Source organism: Dipodomys ordii, unplaced genomic scaffold, assembly GCF_000151885.1.
Source record: "Dipodomys ordii isolate 6190 unplaced genomic scaffold, Dord_2.0 Scaffold24, whole genome shotgun sequence".
Taxonomy (NCBI): Eukaryota; Metazoa; Chordata; class Mammalia; order Rodentia; family Heteromyidae; genus Dipodomys; species Dipodomys ordii.
In genome coordinates this window covers 17,703,330-17,714,118 of record NW_012267240.1, presented here as the reverse complement: position 1 = coordinate 17,714,118, position 10,789 = coordinate 17,703,330, and the positions used below count along the sequence as shown (strand labels likewise).

The window sequence follows — 10,789 nt, the reverse complement described above, 5'->3', positions numbered from 1 at the left end:
GGTAGAGTGCTTGCCTAGCACTCATGAAGTCTTGGGTGCAATTCCTCAGTACTACATAAACAGAAAATGCCAGAAATGGCACTGTGGCTCAGGCCCTGAGTTCAAGCCCCAGGACTGGCAAAAATAAAATGTGTTGGGGGGCGGGGAGTGAATATACCTGTATTGATGTTAGCTTCTGTTAATATTAGCTAGAGTTTAACCAACTGAATGAAGTAAGGTTACAGCCTACCTGTAATGACAGTGCCATACCACCAAGTGCATTCTGTTACTTTTATTTATGAAAAAGCTACTTTCAAACCTACATAAAACTAAGTTGAATACAAAGTCTTTGTGAAGAAGGCCAGGTGGTCTCAGTTACAAAATCACATATGGCCATTGTCCTTGTTGGCCTCAGAATTTCAGGAAGGGCACTTCGAATGGCTTCGTGTTTGCATGCTTCAGGGCCAGGGCGTAGGAGTAGACTCTGGCATCCACCGTCAGATGTTCTTCAGCTACCAGAGCTAAGGAAGCAAAGGCAACATCTTAGGTAATGCACTCAGCAGTAGATAATGCCAATCCATGTTCACTGAGCCACTATCACCTGCCAGCTAAATCCTCCAATATGCACCCTCCACCAAGGGTGCACTACCCACATCCATGCACTGCTACAGATGGAAGCTATGAAGTAATAAACAACAGAAAGTCTTGACTATTCTGTAGGAAAAAATGCACGAGTAACTCTCACTTCTGTTCATATTTAAAACTATCTCCAGGAAAGGAGTGGCCAACTGCTAAAACTAGTATAACAGCTTCTGGGTATCTGGCATTAACAAGATAGAGGAGACAGGAATAGGAATTATTTACTGCCGCATGGCTGGGGGTGGAGAAGGGAAAACAAAGTTTGGCGATAATTTTAGGAATGCTTACCATCAAGTCTATTCAGCAGGTCATTCTTTGGTAAAGAGATTACTTCCACAAATTCTAAACAAACAAAGCACAAGTGAAAACAAAGCTAGAGAACACAAGCCTACCCAACCCCCAGACCGTGCAGCTGTAACCACTGCACTGTGTCAAGTCACATCACGTGCGTGCGTGGCCTTCCTCCGGGAGCCGAGCAACATACCTCCATCCCCTGAAAAGAAACACAAGGAGAAGACTTTAGTAAGGCCCAGAGTGCCAACACTGGAAGACTTTCATACACCACATGTCATAAAGGTATGTAAGAATTTAATAAAATGCCAGGACTCAGCTATTGCTACCTTGGCAAAACCAACCCAGTAGCAAATGTTAGCAAAATTTAAAGCATATTCTCTAATACATATACTTGCACACTTGTAAAATACAACAAATTTAGCATTTTAGCCATTTTGTGTGTGCTGATAATGAAGACTGACTTCAGGGCCTTACAATCTTGTTTGACTTGATTGCTTGGCAGGTACAGTAAAACTTGAGCCACACCTCTAGGCCATCATTTTGCTGGCTGATTGGAGATGGAGTCTCTCACAGATTTTCTTGCCTAGGCTAGCTTCCAGCTGTGATCCTCTAGGTCTTAAGCCTCCTGACTAGTTAAAGCATGAGCCACTGGTGCCTGGCTCATCTTAACTATATATATATATATATATATATATATACATATGAAATCTTAACTATTTTTAAAGTTACAACTTAGTGGCCATTATCACCACTGTTAAAAGTTTTACATTTTCCTCATTCCAGACGGAAGTGTGAAACCCTGCATCGGCTCCCCATCCCTGGTAACCCCATGTACATTCTGCCTCTGGTGACCTAGGCTAGTATTTTGTGTAAGCATAGAGACACGACATGTGCTCCTTTGTGTCTGGCTAGCTTATTTCACTTATGTTTCCGCCTGGGCTGCTGTGAGTGACAAGGCTGTCAACATGGGATATGATGCTTGAGTGACTTCACTCCCAGGAGTGAGATGCGGGACCATAGGCTAATTCTATCGTTAACATCTTGAGGAACTCCCAAACTGTTATCCATGCCAGATGTACATCTGCAGGTCAAAAATGAAAACTGGCTGCAAGAGGGACAGTGAAGCAGGAGCAGTTACAAAGGGAAGAAATGCAAGAACTGCGCTCCCGCCGGGGCTTGCATAAACCACACTCCTTTTAAGGGCTGCAAGGAAAATGACATGGACTTGACAAATGCCAGTGTTTGAATCCAAACTTACTAAGAAATATTCTAGAACCAAGAATACCCTAACAGATTCTCTAAATACAGAACTCCAAAAGAGTAACTGGGAAACTGCTGCCCCCTGACATTGCCTCTGCCCTTTTTAAACATACCAATGAGAGTGGAAACCAAGGTGTTTTGGAATCTTCTTGTATGTTTAGGCCTACAGTTCATATTGCTAAGTGGGAACAGGCATTATAAAAAATATGCAAATGTGTAATTTATATAAAAAGGCATAAAGGTCAATGATAGGCTAGTGAGGCAAGATAACACATGTGTGTAATCTCAGCATTTGGGAGGCTGAGGCAGGAGGACCAGGAGTTTGAGGCCAGCCTGGGCTAAATAGTAGAGACTATGTGAAAAAAATCCAAGATCAGAAAAGCAGACAAGAGGACCTATTGAAGACTAGTATTCTTTTAACAAACAAGAAACAAAATATAATGTAACAACCACCTTAAATGGAGTCCACACTTACCTGGCTTTGGCTTAGGCCTTACATTTTCTGCATCGTCGCCATTGATGGTTACTGTTACAATGTGTGTGGTACAATTTGACAAACCCGGATCCATACATACAGCTATGGAGAGAGCGAAAACTTGTGGTAAGGAATCAGTCAGATGCTTCAGGCTCTTTGGCCATTTGCTTCATTGCTGAAGTCTCAGGAAGAAGAGACTTGGAATTCAGTTAACAGAAGACACTGATTCCACCAGTACATGCACATATATGCTACCTTCTTATACTTTCCCAGAGTTCCCAAGCCAAGCTCGGTAAGCCTGAGGGGCATATGGTGCTGACCAGTTCAGGGGTGGGGGAGGCAATGGGGCTGGGGGGGGCAAACTTGTTGGGAGGAGTGGGGCACATGGGTGACGGTGGCTTAGAAAGCTGGGTGTGGGGAATTCTGCAAGGCAGCTTGTTCCACAGCTGTCCAACCTGAGCAGAACCTGCTCCCGTGGGGAAGGAGATTCATTACTAATGGAGACCAATGGAAACCGACATTTCTCTGCACCAGATCAGCTGAAATACAAGCCATCTGAATCCCAACATAACCCTCAAATAAACAATCCCAACACCTGGAGGAGGTACTGCTTGCTTAATTTCCCAAGGGCATTCTGAGGGACGAGCACCAACCTGGAGAGCATTCTGCCACGTCTCCTTTGTAGCCTGTCTCCTCCTCCAGCTCCCGGAGCGCAGCTGCTTCAGGGCTTTCATTGTCATCGATGAGACCTGCGGGAGGGATAGGGAGGGATTCCTGCTGACCAGATTCTCAGCAGTCTTACAGATCAAAGTGACAAAGGTTCACAACTTCAATGACAGATGAAAAAGCACAAGAATAACATGGAGGATGGCTGAAGCAGTTGTGGGAATTGTGGTTCCTCTCACTTAGGTCTGACTCTGGGAGTATGGCAGCTGTGCTTCTGTGCAGCCGGCTTGTGTGAGGAGGGGTGACTTGGAGGTTAGTCAGCTGCGTGAACTTAGCACAGGAAGCTTGTGGACAATGTGCCAGCTGCCCATCTCACTCTCCTCCCTCATAAATAAAATACAGAGGCCTGTAGTGAGTACCAAGGGCTGTGGGCATGAAGTGCCAGCGGAAGGCTGCACCAACAGACTGCTTGCTCTCAATGGAAAGAGCCGGGAGAAGCAGGGCATACGGGCTACTCAGCAACTTTCAATGTTATTAATGATTTTAATAAAATGGCATGTGAGAGAGGAAAAGAACCAACAATTTTTAACTTTACAGTACTATAGCAGTCCTCCCCCAGCCTCTTCATCCCAGTGCTGGGGATGGAACCCAGGGCAAATAAACTACCACCAAACATCCCACCACCCCCATATCCAAATGGGCTGGGCTTTCAAAATCATGTGATTTAACTTCAGATGGGTTCAAGCCAAGAAAGTCCTACAGTAGCACAGTGCGTTACATTCTGCACAGCCTCTTTCATTACTACTGTATAACAGAGAACATCCTTGCTGAAATGCAGTTTCATTAGCCTGTGTATGCATGGTGGCAGGTCAGGGTCTTTTCCAGTCATAGCTTTGGGAGTTAGAGACTGCTCTATGCAATGTGGCAGACTGCTCTCATACAAAGTGAGAGGAGTGGACACATGGAGGAGCAGCAGGTGCTGAAAGGGAGAGGAATGGGTGGAGAGGCGGCCATTCCTGCCATGCTCCGGCCATGGGCCCTTGAGGGCAGCACTCACCTACTGGTGGGCCCATGGACCCCAAGGGCAGCATGTTACTGTTACTGACCTGCAGGGAACTCGAGGCAGTAACCTCCCACTGGTGGCCGGAACTGTTTGACCAGGACAATGCACTCGTAATGAAGAGTTCTCTGCAGCACTGGGATGACGGCTACACCTGTGATAGGGAATGGAATCAAGGACATCCCTTGGGGGCTGGGAAGGTGGCTCAGTGGTAGAGCGCTTGCCTTGCATGCCTGAGGCCCTGGGTTCGATTCCTCAGCACCACATAAGCAAAAAGAAAAAAGCCGGAAGTGGTGCTGTGGCTCAAGTGGTAGAGCGCTAGCCTTGAGCTGAAGAGCTGAGGGACAGCGCCCAGGCCCAGAGTTCAGGCACCACGACTGGACCCCCCCCCCAAAAAAAAAGACATCCCTTGGTCAGCCAAACCAGCCATTTGTTTAGACACTCCAACAAAATCCCCAGATGTTAAGAAATCCCAAGTCCGAAACCTAGTAAGTTAATCCATAGTATGGAAGCAGTACATTTTTTTTTATTTTCAAAGTAAAAACAGTCATATTTCTGCTTGAAACTTTTTAAAATAAAAAGCTCATTTTAGTTGTCACAATTTGCTTCTCCTACCTTGTTCCCCCCCACCCCCGTTTTTCTTAAGCTATGAGGTACCTTCCAAGTAGCTGGGACTCTAGGCATGCATCACTGTGCCAAGCCATAATATCTTTTAAAAATAAAATTAAAACTAAAACATCTTTCACAGGGGCCAAAGAGAGTTTCAGGCTACACTGCCCTCTCCATAGAAACACTGTTCACAAGCAGTGCTAGGCTACCAGTAGACTTTCAGAGTCACGTGCTCCTGGACTTCCCTGAAGTTATAAACCAGTTTTAAGGGCCACAGTTTCTAGCATATGCTAACTAGACTTGTCTTTTTTTTTTTTTTTTTTACCATTTTGGGGTAAAACATCCTTTCCCCAAATTGCTTGGTCTTACTGAAAACACAATCAAAGAGCCAGGGGGAACATTTGGTTCCTGCTAAGCACTTCTGCATCAGTTAAGCTCAATAGTCCTTTCAAACCACTGCTTGCTTGTCTTAAAAACAGAAGCCAACACAAAGTAAAATCCAGGAAGACTTATTGTTCAACTTCTCCTACACTACACGTGACTTCCAGAATTGCTTTTGGGGTCTCTGCAGACAAACCATCCATGTGTAGAAGGAAAAGTGAATTGAAAGATGTCTTTCTCCAACTCCTTTTCCTCCTCAACTTATAAGGTACACCAAGTCATTTTGCCAAGCTGACAGATCCTACCTGAGTCCCTCAAATTGTATTCAAAAGGTTCTGGAAGCCATAACATATACATACACAGACACAGTATGGGGCTTTATGTTTGGCTGTAAAGATTACTATAGCCTGGTGCTAGTGACTCACCTCTGTAATCCTAGCTACTCAGCAGGCTGATGGTTCAAAGCCAGCCCAGGCAGGAAAGTATAAGACTCTTATCTCCATAGGAAAGCCCTGAGACTACTATCTCAAATTAACCACCAGAAAACTGGAAGTAGAGCTGTGGCTCAAAATGGTAGAGTGCTAGCCCTAAGCAAAGGAAACTCAGGGACAGCAACCAGGCTCTGAGTTCAAGCCCCATGACCAGCAAAATACATCAAAATGCTATATCTTTCTTAAAAAAAAAAATGTTCTGAGCTTAGAAAGAGCTGAAAGTTCCTTCTAAAGACAGCTTGATGTAGTCATGCAGCACTGCAAAAACTAATGCACAAGAAAGTGTAAGTAAAGAAAAGCTCTCTGCTCTGAGGTCTTTGGTTGCACTCAATACCCGCCTACAATCACTTCCTTCATAAAGACAGCTGTAGCTGGCATACCATCAGCTGTCTGTCCCTTCCTGGTCGTCCGTTTCACTGTTTCCCAAGTTCTGTTCAGGCAAAGGAAGAAAAAAAAATCATTAGTGCTTAAGATGAGACTGTTCTGAGGTTTTCAGCATACAACCAGAACACCAAAAAATGCAATGCATGCAAAGTACTAACAATACTGGTCAAAGATCCCAACAGTAAAGATCTGCAGTTAACAAGCCAGTGGAGCTTCCTCATAGCTTCTGTAATTATCACACAAAATGACTGACACTCTATAGCTAACTCTGTGGATGCCGTCCAAGCAGGAAGCCTGTGGGATCGCTGCTTTCCAGTACATGAATCATCTGTTGAAGGGTGAGCAGCATGCTGGTGACCACAGCTGTGAAGGCCAGCAAGCAGTGAGGCAAAGAGAGCCTGAGAAATCCCAGCCTACCTCTGACAGCAAAAGGTACATGCACAAAGGACAGCCATTTTTTATAGATGTGACTGACACCAAATAAGGGACAAAGTAGAAACTTCCCACTAATTGACTGAGGAACTACTAAGTTTATAAGTAGAGGTCCTATCTTAGGAGAAGTCCCCAGAGGAAAAAGTGAGGTGGATAATAAAAAAAATTCTGGCGACCTCTATTGGCTTTACTTGTTACCAATTTGTGACTGCATATCCAGTTTCAGGTTTGGAATGTCTCTGCCACCCTACTTTCTCCTACAGCTCTATAGACAAGCCAGCACCAGAAAGACCATACTGTTTTAAGGGAAAGGTGTAGTGGGAATTTCCCCATTTTCCCTTGCATCCTTACATAGGGGAAAAAGTGCTAAAAGCTGGGAATGAAGAAGCAAACAGTGTTAGAACATCTTCTAAAGGAAGGTATCTACCTGAGTGGATCTGGAGGTTGGGGCAAGAAGGGGCCAACATCTGTATGCTAACCTCTGCATCCCAGTACTAAAAGGGGTAAGATACACCACTTTTATCTGGTTGTCCCTAAGGACTGACTTCACCACATTTCTATTTAAAGCTTTCAGCTATTTAACTTGATTTTAAAAAATAACAGCAGCAGGGGCTAGGAAGGTGGCTTAATGGTAGAGTGCTTGCCTACCATGTACAAGGCCCTGGGTAAGATTCCTGAGTACCACATAAATAAAATAAAAAAATAAAAATAATAGCAACAAAACTCCTTTTCTGTAAACATCTTTTGGCACTGTACTGATTCTAAAGAGCAAATGTCAAAATAGACCTATGGAAACGGGACTACTGGGATAACTCACAATGGCCCAACATTCCTGTTAGTATCAAGAAGCCAACCAGCAAGCAGTTTCTGGTAAGTAAATAATACAGACTGCAAGAGACACCTTTTGACAAAGCTCTTTCTGCTTCCTCTTAAGGTCAGTCCTAAAGACTGACGAAGACAGTGCCAGGAAAAGCACTGATGGTCCCAAATATGCTAGGAATAAGGAAACAAAAGAGGAGCATGTTACAGTGGTTAAGAAGAATATGTGCAGAATGCGCTGGATGCTTACGGGCAGTGAAATAGCAACATACTGAGGAAGTACTAGAATGAGAGCTCCAACAATCTTAAAGGCACTTCGAGAGATGCCTATTTGATGTGGAGTGACATGTCTTAGTCTCTATTTGCCTACCAGCTAAACCCAAGGTGACAATCTCCTGGAGACAGTTTGCAAAACTTGGGAATGAGTATAAGGTTTTGAAAATTTATTCTAGTTTTGTAAAGTATGATCAAGTAGCAAGTACAGAGGCTCATTTTCAGAGCTTAATTAATTCATTATGATCCAACGTATTGATTGTATATAAAACCTTGTCAGATGCCAAGAGGAAGACATGGAGGAAGGGAGGTGAACGAGTTACAAATAGGCAGTACACATGTGGTAGTTTGGTAGACTTTCGAAGCCACTACCTAATTGCTAAGACTTTTTGAAATGAGACCTAGATATGTGTATTCTGAAAAAGAATGTAGGTGACTCAGATGCATATCCCCAATTAATAAATGTTGGAAGACTAGACTATTTAGACTAATTACTGTATTTTATTTAAACAATTATATTGGAAAATAAGAGGCAAACTCATTATTATGTTAGGTTCAATATCTGTATATCTTTTCATAAATATAAACATGTTGGGTCTTATCACAAATCTGTATTGGGTTTGGACCATATTCATCTATGTAATTCATATTTAGTTCTACATATCAAACTCATTTGACATTACAGACTTGACATTTTACATAATAATTACACTCTTCTCTTCTCGATGGCACATACTATGCTTAGGCCCCTTACTTTTGGGTAGTAAGTTAATAGTGCTATCAGTATCATAGTATGCTTCAACACTAGGTGGGTCTTATTAAGGTTTTTCCTTATTTAGCTAATAGAGCTTTACATTTTTTTATGTTTTTGTTTTCTCTTAGAAATTTTTCTCACTTAGAAATTAAAGAAGCAAAGCTGGGTGCCAGTGGCTTATGCCTGTAATCCTAGCTACTCAGAAGGCTGAGATCTGAGGATCGTGGTTCAAAGCCAGCCCAGGCAGGAAAGTCTACGAGACTCTTATCTCCAATAAACCACCAGAAAACCAGAAGTGGTGCTGTGGCCCAAATGATAGAGCACTCATCTTGAGCTGAAGAGCCGAGGAACAGTGCCCAGGCCCAGAGTTCAAGCCCCACAACTGACCAAAAAAAAAAGAAATTAAAGAAGTAGCCATGTACTATTGAATATTTACTACCTTGTCAGCTTAAATTATACTTTACTTAAATGTTTTAGGCCCACAGTTAGTCTACTCAAGAGAACTTATAAAATAGATTTCTGTAAACCTAGCTACTTGGGAGGTTGAGATCTGAGTGTCACTCCTGGTTTTGATCCTTAGCACTGAGAAATGAATAAATGAATGGATAGATTCTTGATTAGTTATTACAAGAAGTTTACAATCCTATTTTATTCAGATGATCAATGATCCAAATATTCTAACCATCATAAAACAGCTATCTCAGATTCTTTATCTAAGAACCAGTTCACAATGAGGGAAACATCAAAGTCATAATGTCAACCAGTCAACAGAGACCCAGAGAATGCAAATACTGATTATTTTGCAAAAGAACATAAAGCTCACCTAGTTTTACCAGTAGGATCCATGTAAGTTGTTTTTTCAAGCTTGACCCATTTTCCTTCTGAAATTAACTAAAAGAAGATCAGATAAGTTGGGAAACTTCCAAGTTTCTTTCTTTCTTTCTGAATGAACCCCTCATCCCCAATAATTTATGGGCAAGTTCTCATTTTGAAGTATTCAAATTGTCTTCTATAGGGTACCCCTATTTCCTTTTGGAGTTTCTAAGGGATTACTGAGAGGTGAAAGGAAGCGACAGTCTAATGACTTGGGGAGCGAAGTGGGTGGAACTCAGGGTGGGCTGTGCTGAGCATGCATAAGGCCCTGATCCAGCTCTGATAAATAACAAGGCCTAGGTCGGAGCAGAAAGGGGCATCTGGAAGGGAGCAGCAGAGATGAACTCCTGTGTGTGACGTGCATCGTTGGCCACCTCAGTGTGCTGGGTATGTAGGTGCTCAGGGGCTCTTTCCTGTTGGTGATTACTCAGGAAGACCAACTGTGAACAAACTAGCTCAGACTGGGTTTCCTATCCTCACTCATCCAGTCCAAGACAGGAACCCCAGGACAGGTCTGCCTAGGTGGAAAGGAGTTGCAGTCCTAAGGACTAACTTACTTACAGCACTACACTGACTTGAGAAGAAAGTTTCTGTGGGAACTTAAAGCCTTTTCCTTATGATCCTATCTCTCACTTCTTGCTGGCAGCAACCTACTATTTATCAGCAGATCTGTTCACAAATAACACAGAAAGAATTTAAATAAAAAAGGTTTCTAGGTAAGTGTCAAGGCCAAGTTCCCAGATAAAAGATTTACAATTTACTCATTGCAAAGGGACCTGCTAGAGACTCTAAAAGCTAAATTTAATAAGGTGGGAGACAGACATTAGTTCTAGGATTCAGCATAAAACTTGCTGTCATTAATAACTTCTTTAGCATGTATGTTGGGAAAACTTCTCACAAGGACAAAATGTGCTTGAGCCCAAAGATGGGATTATAAAAAATATTTAAGTACCGTTTTTGAGAATGAAAAAAAGTCATCTGAAATGATGTATTTTCAAAAATTCTCTTCTAGGCAGGGAAGGAAAGGACAGTGCAAAGTTCTGTACCTCCTCCGAAAGAATGCGCTGTTCCATGTTCTGAGGAGACTCTGATGATTCTTGGTTGTCCATTGTTAAATGATCAGTCTTTGGCCCTGGGGTGATAAGTTTACTCTGCAAGATGATGGCAGTTGTTTAAGTAAAAACTTTTCATATACTTTTTTGGGGGAGTGAGGTGGGGGTGGAGGGGTAGGTGGCGGGGCTTGATCTCAGGGCCTTGGGTGCTGATTCTGAGCTTTTGTGCCCAAAGCTTGTGCTCTCCTATTTTGAGCCACAGCTCCATTTCTGGTTTTCGGGTGGTTCACTGGAGGTAAGAGACTCATGGACTTTCCTGCCCTGGCTGGGTTTAAACCAGAGCCTCAG

At 43.0% G+C, this 10,789-nt stretch overlaps 1 protein-coding gene across 1 annotated transcript; it reads right to left on the bottom strand.

The window, feature by feature from the left end:
* Positions 1-256: 256 nt before the first annotated feature.
* Nudt5 (nudix (nucleoside diphosphate linked moiety X)-type motif 5) lies at positions 257-10,544 on the bottom strand. Its single transcript, XM_013014731.1, has 9 exons — positions 10,436-10,544; positions 9,340-9,407; positions 6,235-6,284; positions 4,420-4,527; positions 3,301-3,396; positions 2,648-2,749; positions 1,103-1,111; positions 907-960; positions 257-500 (listed from the first exon to the last, which is right to left on the bottom strand). The coding sequence occupies exons 1-9, from the start codon at positions 10,496-10,498 to the stop codon at positions 391-393; spliced, it is 660 nt and encodes a 219-aa protein (XP_012870185.1). The 5' UTR covers positions 10,499-10,544; the 3' UTR covers positions 257-390.
* Positions 10,545-10,789: the final 245 nt, after the last annotated feature.

Excerpts from the sequence above, each read along its gene's own strand:
- Nudt5 (XM_013014731.1), bottom strand. The coding sequence starts at position 10,498 with ATGGACAACCAAGAATCATCAGAGTCTCCTCAGAACATGGAACAGCGC. Across the intron at positions 6,285-9,339 it reads GATCCTACTGGTAAAACTAG|AACTTGGGAAACAGTGAAAC; the intron begins GTGAGCTTTATG and ends TTGCCTGAACAG. Across the intron at positions 2,750-3,300 it reads CGTGGCAGAATGCTCTCCAG|CTGTATGTATGGATCCGGGT; the intron begins GTTGGTGCTCGT and ends CTCTCTCCATAG.